Source organism: Arthrobotrys flagrans (assembly GCF_004000055.1).
Source record: "Arthrobotrys flagrans strain CBS H-5679 chromosome Unknown unitig_9, whole genome shotgun sequence".
Taxonomy (NCBI): Eukaryota; Fungi; Ascomycota; class Orbiliomycetes; order Orbiliales; family Orbiliaceae; genus Arthrobotrys; species Arthrobotrys flagrans.
The window spans coordinates 3,951,628-3,972,115 of NW_027137551.1; the positions used below are offsets into that span (position 1 = coordinate 3,951,628).

At 45.3% G+C, this 20,488-nt stretch overlaps 4 protein-coding genes across 4 annotated transcripts; 3 read left to right on the forward strand and 1 right to left on the reverse strand.

Annotated features, from left to right (window-relative positions):
* Nucleotides 1–1,067: 1,067 nt before the first annotated feature.
* On the forward strand, nucleotides 1,068–2,588 carry DFL_006504 (uncharacterized protein; the record flags this gene model as incomplete). Its single annotated transcript, XM_067635945.1, has 2 exons — nucleotides 1,068–1,808; nucleotides 1,872–2,588. 2 exons carry the CDS (start codon nucleotides 1,068–1,070, stop codon nucleotides 2,586–2,588), a joined length of 1,458 nt encoding a protein of 485 aa, XP_067490324.1.
* An 8,112-nt stretch (nucleotides 2,589–10,700) lies between these two features.
* On the reverse strand, nucleotides 10,701–11,831 carry DFL_006505 (uncharacterized protein; the record flags this gene model as incomplete). Its single annotated transcript, XM_067635946.1, has 2 exons — nucleotides 10,701–11,426; nucleotides 11,499–11,831. 2 exons carry the CDS (start codon nucleotides 11,829–11,831, stop codon nucleotides 10,701–10,703), a joined length of 1,059 nt encoding a protein of 352 aa, XP_067490325.1.
* A 2,682-nt stretch (nucleotides 11,832–14,513) lies between these two features.
* On the forward strand, nucleotides 14,514–15,689 carry DFL_006506 (uncharacterized protein; the record flags this gene model as incomplete). The annotated part of the gene is made up of 4 exons (XM_067635947.1): nucleotides 14,514–14,777; nucleotides 14,832–15,305; nucleotides 15,389–15,524; nucleotides 15,604–15,689. The coding sequence occupies 4 exons, from the start codon at nucleotides 14,514–14,516 to the stop codon at nucleotides 15,687–15,689; spliced, it is 960 nt and encodes a 319-aa protein (XP_067490326.1).
* Nucleotides 15,690–19,467: 3,778 nt separating this feature from the next.
* On the forward strand, nucleotides 19,468–20,198 carry DFL_006507 (uncharacterized protein; the record flags this gene model as incomplete). Its single annotated transcript, XM_067635948.1, has 4 exons — nucleotides 19,468–19,516; nucleotides 19,581–19,706; nucleotides 19,762–19,862; nucleotides 19,923–20,198. The coding sequence occupies 4 exons, from the start codon at nucleotides 19,468–19,470 to the stop codon at nucleotides 20,196–20,198; spliced, it is 552 nt and encodes a 183-aa protein (XP_067490327.1).
* Nucleotides 20,199–20,488: the final 290 nt, after the last annotated feature.

The following is a 20,488-nucleotide window of genomic DNA, read 5'->3' on the forward strand; positions in this document are numbered from 1 at the left end:
GAATGGCTATCGCTCCGAGCAGGCACTAATTTGACGAAGATGTCATGCCTGGCCTGGATCAACTGGTCCTAATGGATATACCTGGTCTCATATACTAAACTCCGCGGTGTACCCGGTATAGTTAACTTTCGGCGTTTTAATAAGACGGAAGGAGGTATTGATCGATTTATACCTGGTCTCGCATACCAGCCTCCACGAAGCGGCAATCTCGTACCCTTGGAGTTGCTAAGCCAAGGGAAGCAGTTCTGTTAGGACTTGTGGGCGACAAAATCCTACGGGAAAGCCACGACCTTCCAGACTAAAGGCTTTGCCTTGTCTCGTGCCCAGAACCGGTTGGGTTTGCCTCATGGGCCAAGTACTTGGCCTGCGATTGCTTGGGGTCCGCCCCTACATGTTTAGTCTAAACGGAGGCTGTCCCCCTAACATACGACTAGCAGATCTCGCATCGGCTGCCTACGAAAGACGAGAGACTCTGGAAAGATGCTTGAAGTAAGGATGCTTAAGGTTGATGCCCCGGTTGTGGTTGGAGATGATTGTGGTAGGGCTTTGTGCAATACGCCCACGCTCACGCTGAGGTACTTGTATATATTTTGTTTAACACGTATTACGTAGAATGCAATCCTGTGAGGGTTCTTCCTAACCGTGCGGTCTTTCCCCAGGCGAACGCAGCGCCCATGTTTAAAGAAGCAGCTAGATAAACGCAGGTATTTACTACGTAACCCTTCACCATCTCCTTCACCTTCCTCATCATCATCATCATCACCATCATCATCATCATCATCCCATCATCAATCGAACCTTCCCATCACCGGAATAGCCTTCTTTCTTCTTCTCAGATCAAGTAGGTGAGCCTATATCCTCTTAGTCTGTCTTGAAAACCATATCCCTGTCTGCCTGCATATTGAGGCGGAGCTATGTTCTTTGAAGATGTGGATAAGGAACTAAGACGCCAAAACACCTAGAAACTTCCAATTCCCCAGCTCAGCGTCTACTGTTCCACGATAACAATCTTAAGAAGAAAGAGTCATTACTAACCCTTCCTTCCTCTCAGCGACAGGTTCGACACTATGGCGTCTCCAGGGTACGATGCAGCGGTCGGAGGCAAGACTGGCTATAGATTCTTGCCTTTTGTCATATCCGAGGAGTACGGCAAACTTCTTCCCGCAAAGATGGGTTTGTGGGATAGAAAGACTAGGTCCTGGGTTCAAGTCCTCAACGAGAATCTTGACTCATCAATCGGCGTGCGATACGCCATCAGAAATAGCGGGATCCATATCATGGCCATCCAGCAGTTAGAGCGTCCTGGATACGAGAAGCCAGGGAAACCCTCCAAACCACAATTTGGAAGGATTGCTTCTCTCGTTTTTGTAAAACCTCCTAACGCAGGTCCCATACTTTATAATGTGAAGAAAGTCCCACATGATACATGCCGACCTCTCGATGGCAGATGCTTGCGACTTGATTTTCGAATTTTGGACGGTGGTTTCGTTTTCGGCGTGGACATTTCGGAGGTAGATACTTCTACCTCTTCTGAGTTTGCGAGTGGTGCGAAATTAGCTTTGAAGGGCATGCTCGACGCCAGGACCCGGGTTCTTAGCTTCCAAAAAGATGGAAGCTCACTTTGGCTCAGACTCGAGACTTCCCAGATCCTCGATCCCAAGGATGAACCCTTAACGGTACTTTGGTCGGGCAAGTCAATGTGGCTGGGGGTCGATGAACGCGTTCTCCCCTGGATCGATACCGACAACCTTGGGACTAGTAGCAGGCTCGCGGAGGCAAATCTTCCAAATTCTATCCCCGAGACTCAGGTACAAAGGCTCGCTCTTATATGCCTATCCTTAAGCCCCACTAATCAATTGAGAAACTTCTAGGTCTCTATCATACCCCGGATCACCAACATTGACTCCAACCCAAAAAACCAACCTAAAGCGACACCGGAAAACGAGATCTCAGCTCCAGATCCTGCGCCTATGATCCCAGAAGCTACCTCAACACTCCAGTCTACCTTTCCACATTTGGAAACTTCTCTCGAGAAAGTTACAGCCTTTTACTGGGAGCCTGGTATTCAGAATTGGACACGCATTATACCAGAAACAGCAGGGACAACATTTAGCCTCTCCTTGAGCTGCCAGTTGCTTTCGAATGGAATCGAATTTAGTCTTCTTCACCAAGCCCCAGTGCCACAATTTAATCCAAAAATTTCTGGAAACAGGGTCACACAGGTTCTTGGGATTATGAAGTGGTGCCTTGGAGAGAAAATCACCCACACCATGCAATACCACATCCGAATGAGAAAAGACGACAAAGGCAACCAATTGCCAGTGTTCTATATCAATCTCCCGGAGAGCTTCGAGATGAAATCGGCGGAGAAAGGTGGCGAAATCTTTGATAGCATGATCGATGTTGCACACCAAATCTTCTTAGAGGCCAACCACAAAACTCAAGGCGAATCATACGCCAATCGATGGCTCTGCATTAAAACATCAACTACTCAAAATCTGGCCATCGCTATGGAGGTCCTCCAGCGCGAGGGCTCCCCATATATTTTTTGCCGCTCAACAGCGGTTCCTCGGAGATCAAGGGCCTGATTCGGCTAACCGCACACCCATACATATACTCCAACTCTCTTAACTTCTTTCCGAGCTATTATGTTCATTCCGTGTGCTGCGAGGCCACTACTTTCGTGGCCGGAACGACGCTCTGGGACTGGAACTAAACTATTATTATACTTTTGCCGTGTTTTTCCTTATTCTTGACTCGGGGTGAGCGGTGCAGCTCTTCGAATAAACCGGCGAAATATTTTATTAACGTCAGGTACTAACATTAGGTATTTCATGTACGTAGAAATTTCAATGAATTCTCTAATACTACTTTTAAGAATTTGTTTCTCGGAATATGAGTGGAATTCTACAGTACGCGCACAACATGGAAAAAGCTGACTTCGAGTCGACTACGGTAGGATGGAGAATGAAAATGCGGGGAATATCTTTGAGTTTATCAATTCCAACTAATTAACATGCAGCTAAAGTTTGCCCAACCAAAACCCCAAACTTCCATCACAACTCCCCAAAAACCAGCACTCAGTACACCATTTTGTCGAAAGGGAAGACTGAAGTCGAAACCGTAGAACTGAATTAAAGTGGAAGGAGGTACAAAGGCAAGAAGTTGAGACTTAATCGCTGTCTGCAAGAATTTGTATCAAGGGAGATGCAGAAGGAAGGCGGAGAGAATAATCGCCGTAGAGGCTTGTCAGGGATGGCTTAAGACTTATAGTAAGCCATTTAGTGCTATTAACTCCATATTAGTGGTTATTCTTATGCTAATGGGATCTATATAATTCGCTTGACATACAGTGCAGCTTGTGCAGGAGCAGGCGCCGCATTCGCCACCACAGCAGTTGCAAGTGCATGGATCCATTTCGAAGAAAGTTTTGAGGGCTGGGCTTAAAAAGCTTAAGAAGATAGTTCGAGTTTTGAAGATTTTGCGATTGCTAGGCAGGCTGATATCTGTCTGATGAAGAGAGAAAATAGATAGGACGAAGGGATTCTATGGGCCTTTTATAGACAATTTCCTCGGTTTTCTCCGCCAAATTTTACATTCATTCCTATGGAGATGTTTCTTATTCTCTTTCCCCCTCGGTGATCCTTTCTTTCCCGTGCGAACCTCCTATCAGTACACGACGGCAACTTTTCCATTCACCGAAGTCAAGTCATAGCCAATTAACGATACCTGGTGACAACACCACTCGGGAGCTTCTCAAGATATCTTAGTGCGGGGGTATCAAAGCTTTGTGCCGTTCATGCAGTTTTCCTTCCTTCGATGCGCACCGAAAATCCTCTATCCATGCACATACATAACGGGCGCTCTTGCTTGGCAACCTAGCTTCCAATCATCGCTTGCATATACTCCATGCCCAGGCATAAACTGTCGATCGATACACGTGTCGGTAGGTTCGAACCCCAGAGCTAAGATACCTTCTGTTTTAACGTCGCATGACCAGATCGATTGTGGGGTTGACGTGAGATGGACGAGACTAGCCCCCGCGCCTGCTGCTCGATGCCTGTGGATGGGTTTCGGAGATTGGTGGTACCGATTAAGGACGAATAACGGATCCCTCGCAAAAAAAAATTTTCTGTCGGCAGCGCTTACTAGGAAGTTTTACAAAAGTAAATTTAACTTCGAGATTGTATGGGTAAACTTAACTACGAGGTAACATTTTGAGATTCAAAAGAATAAATATGCAAATAATGATCATGATCCTGGCGCCGCGGAACCGGCAAGTACTTCAGTTTTCAGCTTGAGCTGCCCTTTCAAGTATTTCCAAGAGTGAATGTCGATTTCGTAAAAGCATAATGTACCGAGAATAGAGTGATTGTCAGCGGTAATTCATCCCACCTATTATACGAGAAGGATGCCTTCACCGATTAATTTATCGAGACCAAGACGTCAGCTCTGTTCTACACCAACACAAATCTTCAGCCTTTAGAAGCTGCTAACACGTCCACCAACCTTGCTTCGTGTAACCGCACTTTCAGTTGGAAATATTCACCCGCGTTCCAAGTGAGTTATTTATCCCATCGGCACTTTGAATTCGATGGCTTGAACTCCTGGTCTATTCTTGTCGTAGATCTGGCTGAGCTAAGCAGGGTTTAATCCTATTCCGTGTGCTACTTGCAAGTGGGGGCATAGTTAGTTACAGCAGAAAATGCTCTTTCTACTCGTATCTTAGCATACTTTTGCAAGTCTTGTTAGCTAGAGCCAAAATAGGAAGCGGTGAAAGCGGCCGCATCCGACTGGTGGCCTCCGGGTTTTAACCACTGTCTCAGGGTACAGGTAATGAGATAAGCAAATTTAACCTGTGCGATGATCACACGGGATAGATGCTGCATCATAGATAAAACAGAACTTCCCAACATGCATAGATACCGCTTTGATACGAAGGCAATTGGCAGCCATCGAAACCTGCAAGCGAGTGGTTGTGGTGGTGGTCTGTGGCAGTGCCTAACGGCATTGGTTGCAGACACCCTGTCAATCTAGCGTCCCATAACCCCGCTCTGTGAGGCCACGCCGTGAAGCTAATTTTCTTTCTACGGTTTCGTGCAGAGCTTTAGTGTCTTGTCGACGAGAACGACGAGGGGTCGAAATGCCTGTGCTGCTAATAGTTTTCCCAACTTCCAACAGTTCGTTTGCGTTGTTTTCTGGGGTCTGCAGCGAGATCGATAGCGATGCCGTTTGTGATCTGTAGAATTTCCACCGCCTGTCGACATTTTAAAATATTATACACTTAGATTTTCGAAGTTTTCCAAGAGAGCCTAAGCAGCAAATGCAGCCCCCTGCCCACAGCCCTTTTTCGTGTGGCACCCTCCTGCAAGTCTACCGACTAGCTATGCGTCTACTGGGTTATTAGCCCAGTATTCCAGCCACATACACATTTACGTGACTTGCTCCCAACTTGCCAAAACGCGACCAGCGACACCATCGCGACCTTTGATCAGTACAATCTTCCAAATATGAGCTTTTCTCGTGGGTTCTCTTTCGAGCTCGACCTAACATTTTAGGTGAAATGGTCAGCCACCACCCATCAGGGAAAAGTTTCCTTGGAAAGTGGAGCCTCATTTCGTCTCAGACCACAATCGACCTTTCCTATAACAGTATAGCTCCGACCAGCCAAAGTTCCGACTGCTACCTCATTTCGTCCGCTGGGTGCTTGTTGTTTCCCTTCGGTCCCTCCTTGTTGGATTTGTTGGCTGAGTGGAAAGCCTTCGAAAAGTGTGAAAAAAGTGCAAAGAAATCGCTGGGGATCGAGGGAAAATTTTACGCAAGGGGAAAACCCCACGATCATAACCACCCACCTTGAAGGGCCTTTATTCAGCTTCGACGAAACTCACACGCAAAATATACGTAACTAGCTTGCATGGTCATTTGTCATATTACCTTCACATATGTCAAGATTTTCATTCATGCACGAAACCCTCTTTATGGGATGACGCATGCAAGCCGAAATTTTGGGAGTTATCTCAATCAAACTAATGTCCCAGACAGAACGTGGGGCCTACAGATATCGACCGACTTCGGGATCATGCGAGCAAGGGAGCTGATCAATTAGTACTCCGTAGACTCCGCAGAATTTTCGGCGGCGTTGGAAACTATATTATTATCTCGAGCCTAATTCGTTCAATTTACTCAACTTGAAGGGATCCCCCAACAGCTCCGCATCAGAAACCAGACCCAAACAGGCCACAAACACCAGCTTGTGACATTTAATTGTTAGCATGGATAGACTGGGCCGACCCCAAGACTTTGAATTTCCCCATCTGCCGCTAGAACCAAAATCTTACGTCTCATGACACTATTCTCTGACCAGTTCTCTGTTCACGCGGCTGCTAGACAAAGAAATATATCTTCTTTCTTTTGCCTCCCCACCCCAACTTTTACACCCCACGAGTAGGAGAAAAATCTTTAGTTATTCGAGACACGGGAACTTCCCTATACCAGCAGGATTTACGAAATTTTGAAGTTACAGGAAAACGCAGAAAGGGATGACATTCTTCCAACCAATACCAACCGATATGCAGTACGAACACTGGAGAGTTAGTCCCGGAATACAATTTAACTGGAAGGTGAATTTTCGGAGACTATTATGGCAGGAAAGTGGGATTTGGGGGATTCGAATGGCAGTGCTTCCTCCTAGATCCAGGGCCTTTGGAGCAGCTCGCGCTCGTTGATAGCAGTTTCCGACTGAACGCCCTACAATGATTATCGTCAACTGCCTAAGGATTCGGAGAGTATGCTCACATTACCAACAATCTATCTCATCCTTCATCATAGAGCAATCTATTAGTCCAAGTTTTGAACCACTACGACAGAAGCCGGCGAAATAGAAGACGCCAAAACCCAACACAACGCTCCATGATCGATCGGAAGAAGCGATAGACGGGATCATTACAAAGCCTTCAGAAGAAATATCCTACTAATGACATATCGACATTGCCCCTAAAGAAACAGGTTGGCCACATACTAATTTCCTTCCTATCATTCTCTTTTTATCTTTGTTTCCCAAGACTTTTAACACAATCTACTCGCTCTTCTCCGCTGGTGTTAAGAGAGTTTCGCAAATCTTCCCGGCCCCTTTCGCATCCGTGCACTCCGTCTATGGGCTAACAGATACTTGTGAGCCTTTTTTTAAAATTCCCTCTTGCTTTCTACTTTGACAGATCCCAGCCCTCTGTAAACCTAACCTTAGAATGTTTCGCGTCCCAACGTGAAATCGATCCTAGCCACCATAGTTATGGATGTTTACTTTAACGCTCAGGAGAGTTCGGCGTACGGCATACGGGCGGAGATGACGAAGCCACGAGAGACTTTTAAAACTTCCCGATCGTTTTTGGCGGCTTTCTAGCACTATCACCATACATGTTCCTTAACTTGCTCGCTGAAATATCTAGCGTTTTGTAAGGGGCGACGAGATTGTACCGGCGACGAACTGTAAACTATCGAAGAACGACGAATTGAAGGGGACGATTCCAGTAATTCAAACACGACGTATATTAGACAGACTCTGAAATACCATACTCAGAGTACTGTAGTATCTATCTATTTGAACCGATTTTCTGGCCTGGTTATCATGAAGGGATGGCATTCCGACTTAACTTCGCGGGAAGGTTCCCGACCGTCACACCGATTTAGACCACCATACGGCCGTTAAGCATGATGCCTTAGAGATAAAGTAGCCACTATCGGCCACCCAGTGTTCTATTAACCCTCTAAATCTAATCTAGTTCCGGACTCCGAACTACTACCACACTATGGTATTAAAACCCTGAGTCTTGTCGGAATACCTACCTGCAACCAGAGCGAATAGCTTCGAGGTCGAACGCAATATACTGACGAGTACGAGATCGACGCACCATGCCTAAACAACATCTAAGATCGGGACTACAAATACCACGTTCGGTGAACAGCGATGTCTTACGCAAACAGTGGACAGTCTACCGGTATACCTCGAGCTATGGAATAATAATTTTCCAAACTCAAAATATTGACATCCAAACTTGGCGGGATACTACGTCGACGCGTTTCAGCGCGGTCTGATCTATAGATCTACTGGCTTGATATAGTTCAGCGCGGAATCCGTAGTACGCCCTGAAGATATGGACCCAGATGGAGACAGAAGGTTTCGATGAAACAGTGTGAAGAGAAAAATAGAGGGTATAATCATAATCCATTCTCAAGTAAATTGAGAGTATATTCGCAAACCGTTCTCTAATGCAACAAAACTCCAGATTAGTCATATATACAAGTTTAATGTTTTGAACGAAATGATATCGAAAACAATGACACTGCCACTCAAAGCGCCTGCGCACAAAAGTATAATATATACAAGAATTAGAATGTCCAAATGCCCCTGTAGACCTATATAGATGTGCAAGCTATTCTTTGGGGGTAAAGGAACTTTGAAGGCTAGTCGGCCTTATGAGGCGAGGGCTGCTTGGGCTCCCTTATCCGCTAGTGGTGGCATTTACCTCCATATAAATGGAATTCGGATCTGAGCTGGGACATCAAGGGATCCTGATAGGTCCCGATCTTTTAATCTCAGGATCCACCGACTGGAGTGACAAGTATGTCGGGAAATAATCTTGAGGCTCCCTGGGTCCTTCGAAGATATAACCTTTCCGCTCTTTCATCATGGTAGTAAAGCTACCAGGGGTTGAAATTGGAGTAAAGGCATCCGCGTATTCGAATTTGGGTGTGAGTAGCATGCTGTCAGTTAGAATAGTTGATGCTAACTCCACAAAGCTGGAGTGGTTGTTAAAGCTGAACTTGGGTGGAGCTAGGCTAGAGAGGTCTGGGCAGAAGTCTGGACCAGGTGATGCTAGAGGGGAGATGGTGTGTACATCCTCTTCACCTTCTTCGTCTGATTCTAGATAGTATAGAGGAACATATGGTTCTATCACATAAGTTTAGTTAATATCTATCATGTCCGAACTATTGGTAATGTGGTATTACAACATACCTCCTCAGCTTTGCAGTCAGCGCATAGGTCTGAGGATCTGCTGGGGTACGACTTCTGGCAAGTCGAGCACAAAAACTCGCGTCGGAAGGTATATCAAGGTATCTCAGACTCCGGGATCGACAAAGCAAGGAGCTGTGGGGTCGCCAAAAGTTTAGCTACCGATGCCTTTAGCCGTTCAGTAAGATTTGAAGCGTGTGTGTTTAACATAGGTTTTTTTTTTTTTGGCGAACGCCTCGATCTTCAACTTTTTATGGTCGAACTTTGTAGAGATATGTAGATGCAGGTATATTAAGCTACAGATAGATGACGTTGAGGAAAGATAATGACAATGGGAAAGGAAGGAGATCTTCGTGGTATTTTATATATCATCTTCATTCACATAGCAACAGGCTTCGTGGCAACATAAGGTTCAGAACTAGTTGGAGCAGCGTGGTCCGGAATCTGTTATTCTCCTGGAAAAACAAATATTTCAATCTGCGATCTTACGCTAACAATCTGAATATCGACACTTATCGCTTGTTAAAAAGTATAGTTGAAATTCTGGTTTCTTTAGATTTGAAAACATAGGAAGTTACAGCGGATATATCACACGATATCCGACGATACATGTCGTGGAGTAGTTCTTCGATCCATTGGCTAGGAGAATTGTTGCATTGTGAGCGGGGGGTGTGTTGCCAACTTCACTCCACACTTTAAATTTGCAATTGCTTAACTTACCCACAGATGATCATATGAGCAGAGAACTGATTACAATAAGCTATTATTCAATTAGGAGATATTACTCACAAATAGTAGTCCTGTTCAATTTTTCACCACGGCAGCTCGGCTGGGGCCTGCGAATATGACGAATATCTACTAGCCAACGTTAAATTTAATCATTTATCGCGATATCGGTGCCGCAGACAAGGTAGACTGACTGGTAAGGTCCGAACGGCAACCCGCATTCGGTATAGATACACAAAGCACGTTCAAATAAGTTAGCATGTTGTAGAAATCCATGGAATTGATGTCCAGTTCCATGGGATTGTTAATGTTCTCAATGGATATATTGTTAAAGTCTTGCTCAACCTTTTCTAATAAGCTTTTCAGATGCACCCTGCAGCCAGGTGTGATGGGGTCGAAACTTTTCTATATTAGCCACCACATGACTGCCAATCACCGGCTTTAAGATGGGTCTACGGCTCTCAATCGATCGGCATACTAGTAGTGCCGTACTAGCCCGTTCATAGTTACCAATAGAGGTTGATTCTAGAAAGTTTATTGAACGCTTTTGGCGGAGGGATACGCAACTCTTCCTCGGTACGCTAAGCCAGCTCTTGGTCATACGTACATACATACGAAGCAGCAGTACGTAGGCGGAGGGAACTTCCGCAATCGAAGAATCAGATAAGTCTATAAAATGGCAATGGCAATATTTGTCATCTTATCGATGGCAGATACACAGAATCAGGAGATACCTCCGATTTCCTACTTGTCGAGGTTTTGGAGCCTAGTTAGTCCCGTACTGTGTGTTAAAATATATGTGTAAATGGTTTCCTATAGATATGTATGTGCAACCCCGTCCTATAGTGTTTTTGTTTGAGGAGAGCCTGAACCCCAGCTATTTCCCAAGCTGCATTTACATTATAGCAAGGTGGTCTCGAGGCCAGCCGCCAGCATGTCAGAAGATAGAAACACCAACTAGTTTTTAGATGTTTTGGAAAGCCAAAAAGCTATCTCTGACTTTGCCATTATTGTCAACGAGCAGGTTGTTGGCACAACTAGACCCAAGCCATTCGTTTCCCAACCATGCCGGCTCCCAGTAATACAATCCGACGCCGCGGTTAACGTTTTGGACAATCTTCCCAACGTCTTGGATCCAAGTCCGTTGTCCAGCAATAGACTTTGGGATGTAATTGGTATCTGAAGGGAAGGCGTACTGTGGACTAGGACACGAGGCTGGCCAGTTTGTCTCCGCAACAACGAGTTCCTTGCCATACTTGTTGCTCAATTGCTCGAGCGAGTATTTCAAGCTTCCCAAGTATGCGTTCGAATTATAAAACGGATAATAGGAAACCCCGATCACGTCGAAGTCACTCCTGAGAAGGGGGCCTTGGCTGAGAACTGTGTCGTACCACCATTGTTGGGTATTCCAATCCCAGCCGTTGTCGATATGTATCATGATTTTGGGTTTCGGATTCAAATCGGAGTCTTTAATACCCCAAGCCGCAGAATGTAGGATAGATGCGATGTTATTCCAACTGGACGTCCCCCCTAGCGGCCAAAGCAATCCGGTTCTGATTTCGTTGCCGATAGAAATAATGGCGGGATTTACTCCCTCACTATTGAATCTATTGCAAAGGTCTTTCGTGTAGTTGTATGTCTTCCATGTCAAGTCGTTTATGTTTGAAGTTGGCCAGCCGGAAGGAGCATTCTAGATTCGAACTTCTAGTTAGCTAGATCTAGAGATCTCGGTAGGATATGAAACATCATATGATAGACGCACCTGATGTGCCGGGTCAGCCCATGTATCGCTATAGTGTAGTGTGAGGTAAACGCTTAATCCAGCTGCCTTGACCCTCTTCGCAAGCCTAACATTGTAGTCCAGGTTGTAGGTCCCACCAGAAGGATTGACCCACACACGCTGTCGGGCAGAGTTGGCACCCGAATTTTTCAAAATCCTCTCAAGAGGCTGTGTGCTCCCATCCGTCCACTTAAAAGATTTCCCTTGGCTCTCAAGTAGCAGAAGAGATGAAATATCGGCACCTTTATAAGTCAAGGCGCTCGTGAGTGTTGCGGAGAGCAATGAGGCGGCGGCGAGAAGGGTTGTTGGCCACATTTTGTGTTGATTTTGCACTGATTTCGATCAGGGTATTTCTCTTCGAACTTCAGTTGCTCTTCAAATCTACAATTCATCTCGAATTTATATAATTTTTAGACTTTAGTCTGAATAGTCGACTATAGTCTACGAGCGACTCTAAAATGCCTTGCCGGAACTTGATAGTGCCTTCCCGGACTTTGATTGTGTCATTTTATGGAGGGGTCGTATCAGTTCATGAATTTACGGTGATCTGCTTGCGGTTGCGCGGCAGGGCAATTACCTCGTGTGTTTTGCAGAAGCGAAACTAGTGCACGCGAATTCGGCTCTGCGGGCGAGATTCCCGATCCCTTCGTGTCTGGTAACTTCCCTTCCCCGTTCTGGCTGATCTTGGAAAGATATTGAGGAATTTTCAATGATATTAATTGTCCGCCAACCACAATGAGAAGGTTCATACTATTTTACAACTCTACTATTCTTCCTAAGCGGTTCAAGCATACAGTGACAATTATGGAAAACTGACAAATCGCTCATTTCTTCATTGCAATACCATGCATCCCTGAGAATTCAACCGGATGTCCCAAACTATCTGACTAGGTGAATCCATGGATTCATATAGATATACTATATATATATATAAACGGATTATACAATGAAAAGGCCGGAAGGGGTTTACAAGGGTGTGAGGCAAGAGCCATGGTACTCATCATGATCGATCAGGAAAATATCTAGAATACGCACATAATATATAAACAGGTAAGCTCAAAGAAATATCAGGATTATCCTGGGGCAACTCTTTTGCTGAAATCAAAGCTGTACAATAGTTCGTGTAGAATTGGGGAAACGAGCTGATGTAATGATTTGAAACCATACTGACCGCGAGCTATAGTGTCTCTAACTTGAATAATATGGCATTACCCTGTTTGATCGCGAAATCACGGGTTAAATTTCTCCACAGACACAGGAATGTATACCCCAATAGATTCCATGTTCTTCTAACAATACTTTATTGGCCACATATTAATCGGGAACTCGACTATAGTGTCGCTCATGACCGCGAGCAAACCAGGTTTGATAACCGATAATTAGTAGTTCCCACACGGAAGTTAAGAGTTTAATAACAAACAGAATATACGTCGAAAGTATAGACTTACGCCCATGCCTCCAACGATATATGCGAAGTAAGCCTTTGAGGCTCCTGATGACAAGTGCCCGACTGTTTACAGGAGGGATGAATGGTTAATCTCCCGCGAACAAAACACGAAGTTCACACAACACGAAGCTCAAGTAGACTAGCAGAGTACTACTAATTGATTTATTTATAGGCTGGTAATAGGCAAGTCCACCTCAGTCCACAGGCCCGTAGTCGGCAGTCGGGTTCAAGTGCTGCGCGCATGCGCGGCCCGTTTTGTGTTGTCGACACCAAGCCGCCATTGTGTTGCCAGTGTTGACTTGTAAAACCTGAGGTCTCAATAGGGCAACTAGAGGGCTCTAATCAATGTCGAAGATACCTGTAGCCTATGGTTATTAGGCAAGACAGACTAGGCGATTGTAGAGTGATCTGGCATATGGTGGTTTGAGAAGTGTTTTCAAGAATCCGAATCCGGAGTCGCTGTATATGATATGGGTCCTCGACTCCGCCTCTGCACTGCATCTTTCGGTATTTATAATCAGATAGATGCACGCCCTACAAATTGTTATGGAAGAAAGCATCTATGTGGAAATGCTGAGATGCATCGATATCAGGGTTCGCTGCTGTGACGAAGACAACAAATTTTAAAGGGGACGGCCTTAGCCTGCGCTACGGATTAAGTTCTTTTAGGACTTCAACATCATGATGTGTACATGCATTTGGGGTAGTAAGTTCGGTCCTTATATTAGGCAAGCCTCTGCGACTGTCCTAAACTAGCAGGTGGGCAACGTCGCAAGACCGGATCCCAAGAGAAATAACCCTCGAGTGGGAACGTCTTGCATCAAGTTATGGATCGTAATCTGCATGAAATACTAAACAAACTAAATTTAGTCTACAACCAGGCCGACCGCCACGTTTAGCTATCGCCTGAATTCAAAGATTTTCCTAGGGCTTGGAAGCTGAGAAGATAACGAGGCATATTTCAATATTTTCGTTGGTGGATTTATAACCGAGGAAGCGAATGGTGGAAAGTTCAGCCTTGCGACGGGTGAAGACGCTCCGCATACCAGAAACCCATGGGAAGTTACAAGGCGATTCCCTGATCAAAGGCGACAAAAATCGCCTACATTCTCATGTATTCGAAACAAATTAGCCGGTAGTTCATCAAGCAGAAGCCGAGGCGTAATATTGCTTCCATGGCCCCGACGGACATAATTTTGCCGTTGATATTGTAAGGGAAGCGTTTAAACTTCAGTCCGGCGTGGGAGAAATCGGGACTGCAAAACCCACAATTGATTTCATGGTAGCGAGAATCTGAACCAAGTTTAATCGAGATGCGGGGTCCCGAGCAGTTGCATAGGCGTATCATCCGGGATCCCGGTCCGCAGATAGGGTGATTGCGCAAGGCTGATGTTTGAAGTTAATGTGTTGGTGTCGTGGTGCGCATTGTTAAAATGTTGAATATAGAACATAAAGTTTTATATCGAGCTTGAGATAACTGAAGGTCTTAATTCGAGGTTTCATTATCGAAGCCATAAGCCACCACCCGGATTCTTGGCCCAGTTTTCAAAATGCTCTTCAAAATCGCTACAACATTACTTTCTCTCGTAGGGATTGTCTCTGCATATGCCAACCCTGGAGCGTGTAGTGGTGACTGCGGTGTTCACGATCCAGCTGTGATACGTCGTGTCTCGGATGGAAAATTCTACCGGTTTTCGACAAACAACTTCATATCGATCGCGTCTTCGTCCAATATTGCTGGTCCCTGGACGTATCTCGGACAGGCTCTACCGGGTGGCTCGAAGATTAGCGGATTCGCAGGAGTCGATCTTTGGGTAAGAATGAAGTGGAAGCGATAGAGAAACAGACAGAGCTAATAGGTCACATAGGCTCCGGATATTATATACAACAATGGTCTTTATTACCTATACTACTCTGTCAGCTCCTTCGGTTCTCAAAAGTCCGCCATTGGTGTTGCAACATCTCCAACAATGGATCCCGGAAGCTGGACTGACCAGGGAGCCACTGGTGTTGCTTCTTCCAATGGTGCCGCATATAATGCCATTGATTCGAATATTATTAAAGTTGACAACGACTTCTATATGAGCTTTGGTAGCTTCTGGGGCGATATTTACCAGGTCAAGATGGAAAGTAATCTTTTAAAGAAGACTGGAAGTTCTTCCCAAATTGCATGGACATCTTTTGGAAATGGTGCTATGGAAGGGGCATTCATTTACTACAGACAAGGATATTACTACCTGTTCACCTCGTGGGGCAATTGCTGTCAGCTTGTGCCACGACCGGCTGCGGGTACTGAGTACCATATGAAGGTCTGCAGGTCCACTACTGCTACAGGTGGATACGTGAGTTTAATTAATTCCTTGCTTGAGGTTGGGTTTGGGTGTGCGACTATATTATATCTGACATCGAGTTCTCAATCATGTAGAAAGACAAGAATGGTGTAGATTGCAAGCAAAGCGGTGGGACAATGGTTTTGGAAAGCCATGGCTATGTTTACGCTCCCGGCCATGGAGGCGTCATCGATGTTCCGGGAGTTGGCTCCGTCCTTTATTATCACTACGGTAGGTTTAAATCCTAATCCCATCTTCACCGTTGGTGCGTGTTGGATTTTACTGACATTTTGCGTTGGAAACTTCGCAGTCAACAACAATCAGGGAACCAATCAAGCCGCCACCTATTTCGGCTGGAATGTTATTGGCTGGTCTGGTGGCTGGCCTACTGTCTAAATCGTTTCCGAGGGAGGTCTCGAAATTTGGTCTTGAAATTGAGTCTGTATCAAACTAGCTTCAATGAGTCGAAGTCTTAGAAATTCCTTATACATACTGGCTTATGTATATATGTATATTGTTTCGGATATTGTTTTTGGAAATGCCTTATGATGCGGTAGTTTAAAATAAGATATGTCCTAGCACAGGCAAACGGTGTTCCTGTGTATTTGCTCAAAATTGGGTATCTGACGCAATTGTGAATGAAGCAAATATGCCAATACCGAGGTGCAGAGAACACCATGGACACACAAAGCAAGTACCTGAAGCTTTGTCTGACTATATCACTGGCCTCTAGCACCTTCAAGTCTGGTGGCTTCACAAAATCTTATAAATGCCCTAACACTCTAGCCAATTGAGTGAAACTGCCATTTTCAAGGTAAGGGTGCCGTCTCGCAAAGTCGTCACGTTTGTGCGACGCGATTTCCAATGGCATAGCATTTGTCATTCTCATGACGAAGCCATAGGCTTGGGAAGCGGGATATATCCATTTCCAAGAAAATTAGGTTGTGGATGTTGTCCTCTTGTGCGGCGACCTGTCATCTTCAACGTTTTCGACGGAAATGCGCGCTGGCGCATCTTGGTCTACAATGCTTTGTAAATGTGCGACAAAGCGGGAGCCTCCCACAAAACCGTGTCCATTGCATAGACGGAGTGAAATTCAATTAGCTCTTTTGTACATCTGGCATGGTCGAATCCTCAATTATCTAGCTATGCAATTCCGAAAGCATTTGAGAAGACGTTAATTATGACGTAACTGGGCTTTAGAAAGGATGTCTGTGTTGGCGGACAATGAAGAACTTTAAATCGACGAATAGAGGGATTGAATCAACAAAGCATGATGTCAGTTGTCAACCGGCGGGACTCGTTGATATGGGTTTTCTCGCCGATGGGAGTAATGCGGCCTAGGCGCCTTCGATTGATCAAGCTTATACAGGGTTTTCCTTAAGCCTTCCGTAGGGGCTATGGAAACATTTCCTGGGATATAAATCCCCAGAAATCGCATTGAGTATTGTAGATTGCCATTCCGAATACAAGAGCATCCACTGATCGAAACCATCGAAAGTCTAGAGATTTGTCGAATATCTGTAAGGAAATACAGCTGCGAAGGTGTCGCTCCGATATAACCGTTCTGCGAATACCCCTAGATTCACACCTGGAATTTAAGCCATTTGGCCAACAATGTCATCAAGGTCGAGTTCGAGATCAACGGAGAAGAGCCGCAAGCCTTCCCTGTCCAGAACAGTTGAAGTCAGAGATCAGAGCCGAGACTTTTTCCCAACGCACCACAAGATGGGTGGGGAGGCTGCAGGTTAGCGTGTATTTTAGATATTCGAGATTTATTAGTTCGTGCTAAAGAAATTGTCGTTTCAAATACAATAGGGGGTTGAGGATATAGTTTTCGGTGCCGTAGGGGAAGGAACTTAGTTGTGCCATTGTTGGTGACAAAAAGGTGCTCGAAAGAGTGCTGAAATATTTGAGGAGGGCATTGGCACTTTATTTGGCCGGAAGAATATTGAAAGCTCAAAGGCCACTGGGTCACGTCGCAGTGCTGGTATAAGTTTGCTTGGAGACACCTATTTTGAACGATATGACGCCTGGAATTCATGCAGGTTTATCCCGCGCCGAAGCAGAAGCATCTTGGTATGGCCAGCCAAGGCGATGTGATTGTGCATAGGGCTGTAATTATCCCTAAGCCTGCGTTCGGAAATGCAAAGGCGTTGAAGCAAGGGCCAGATTCCGAGTTGGCATTCTAACCGGCGTGGCAACGAAAACGAAAAAGTACCCTTGAAAATTCGACTCGTCGGGATATTCCGATGTACTCCGTGTGTTGGTTGTTGTACAACACCAACCTTGAATGCACTAAATTCTGTAAATTGGTTTTTTTCTCATAATAGAATATGTCTGGGACGCGGCATCTTCGGGATGTTGGCGAAACCTTTCAAAGAACTCTATCTTCTATATTGTATGGATCTAAGAATATCGGCCATGAGTAATTAGTATCGTTGCGTAATGGATGTTCCTACTTATCTGGATTGTAAGTCCATAAGACGTCTACAAGGCTGAGCTCCATTCTGCCTTGATACGTGCAAGGAAATATCAACCTAAAGCAATCTAGTTTTTTGAGATTTTGTCACTTGATATCTGCATGAGCGGCAAGAAGCCCCACCCTCATGAAAATAGCATATCGAACAAATTTGTTCTCCAGGTGTTTGTTGTTACCAACTGGCGGCTGAAAACCCAAAAACTTTGCCCACATGGAAGGATCCGGTTTTGGATTCAAACCTCAAGAAACATACAACAAGGAATCGGGAAATGAGTCTGAACAAGCTTCAATGATCAGACCTATCCACCCCTGAAATAATCCGGAAGTCGGCCTCGTAAAGGAAAAATTTGGACGCTGGCTAACGTTAGGAACGCCTCGGAACAAACCTCCCCTGCTATCCATGATTACGATCTGCGTGGTAAAAGGAGGCTCTTCTCGTTATGTCCATTCTTTTGTCCATCGACGAAAAGGCTTCTGAAACGACAATATGGGTCAGAGGTCCATGCCAGGACCAAACGCGCAGAACTTTCTTGGAGCTGCAAAGTTTCCTGCAAACGGTTCGTCGGGCGGTGCATCATTGATATGCATAGTTCGATGCATGTGTAAATCGTGTGGAGGGGTACTGTGTGGTACTAAGTACTTAGTGTGTATGGGAACTCTTCGGCGAGTTGGTTGAAGCGTTATCATGGAGATAATGGTCATGAGGTGCCTACGAGTCTTGGTACGGTAACCAAGTATCTCAGTGCACACTGCGCCGTTCCATATACTCCACAATACAGTGGCATGCCAATGCTCGAAGATTCTCCCTTACGTGGGTCGATATTCTGGAGAAAAACTTCGCGTTCGACCTGTTAACGTTGTAGCCTCTTGGAATCCCTGCCCTGAAACTTTGTCGTGGCAGTCTCTGGTTTCCGTGATGCAAGACAAATATCAAATATCGGGTGTTATATTATTACATTGGAGGAAGGCCAAGGCTGAGACGGGATGAGTTCTTTGGTGAGGAGACCAAGAAGCAAGTTCTTCGCTTAGATGGCCGGAAGCGAATTGGTTTCGAAAGCAAACAAACAACGCATAACTCGGTGGCTTTGTCGCTTTCCTTCTTTCTTTCCCAACATCAGTGCTTTGCGGGCGGAAAACGAAAAGGAAAGGGGTTTACTTCGTACAACCGTTTGCATTCCATTTTGCAAAGTGGTTTTCGCAGCCCTCCTTTCATTTCCAGGCTGTGAGTCGTGGTTGGCCAATGTGTGCGATATGACCAAAGATGCAGCTGTGCTAGTACGGTTTTGGCTTATCGAGCAGGGGATCCCATCATGAAGCGAATTTTCGAGAGAGTGGAGACCTGCGGTCAGAATTACATCGTTTGAATGTTATTAGTGCATCTCGGGTTCAAGGAAAAAATGACCAAGCGCAAATTCGAGAACAGACTCGATCCAGCTTGCAAGGACAGCTGTGCAGCGAGGCGCTCTTTGTGGATGGTTTTGCTTTTCTCTTCCATACATGCTCGAAGGCCCTCAGTTTGGAGTGCATATATAAGCTTGGCTGTCTCCTTCACTCGCAAGCAGAGCCAAATTCAGATATCATCTCTTTCATCCTTTTGTGGGCATATAGTCACCAGCTGCACTTCCTCACCATTTCCATTCTCTTCACTCTTTTCAAAATCTAAAAAACCACTAGTCTTCTTCAATATCAAAAATGGCTGCCCCACAACAGAACACCGTTTCGACCGCCGTCGACGCCGATGGTACGCCTCATAAAATCTAGCTGCTCTCTTTTTCGTATGACTGAACTGACCAATCATTAAATAGATATCAATGCTTGGATTGGTCGATTCAAGGACACCTTGAACAAGCCAGAGACCATCACAAAGCCAACCACCGGCCCCAACAGCTGGACCAACAGCTTCCTTTCCTGCTTCGCTCCAGTTGATACATGTAAGCCGTTAGAACCTATGATCTCTCAATCTTTCACCAAACTAATTGTCTCCAGGCTTGATCACTTGCTGCTGCCCATGCATCACCTTCAGCAAGACTCACCACAGGTTGCGCAAAGACCCTAACCTTGCCGGTTTCTCTCCAATCAACACTACTGTAGGTTCATGTTCTCATTAACGCTTTCAATTGATCATTGAATACTAATTGTTAAATTAGTGCTTGGGATTCTGGCTCTCTGGCTGCATCTGCTTGCCATGGCTCTTCCAGCTCATCCAGAAGGGTGAGGTTCGTGAACGATACAACATTCAGGGAGACTTCCCCATCGATGCCGTCAAGGCATGCTGTTGCTTGTGCTGTGATTTGATTCAGACCGACAAGGAAGTCGCCCACCAGATCTCCCAGGGCAACATCCCAGCCGTTACACAAGAAGTCAAGCCAGCCGAGGGAATGACATATCAAGCCCCTGCTGCTCCAGCACCTGCCCCACAGTAAAGCAGATGAATCGACCTTTTCTTTTTGAACTCAGGCTTTAGAATGTATAGTTCAATTTTAATACCTTAATATTATTTTCATTGAAAAGTTGGGCTACGGACTACAAAGGAGTTGGTTTTTTTTATATTATGTTTTCATGTGATCGTCGATCTCTTTGTATTGTCAGGATCACCTCCATGGCCATAAGGTTTTTTCTTCCTTGGACAGGACCCTTTTTTTTTTTACCTTTACCTATAACAATCTCAGGTGCGTTTCTGGTGTATGCTGGACATGCAGAAGTTTTTGTAATT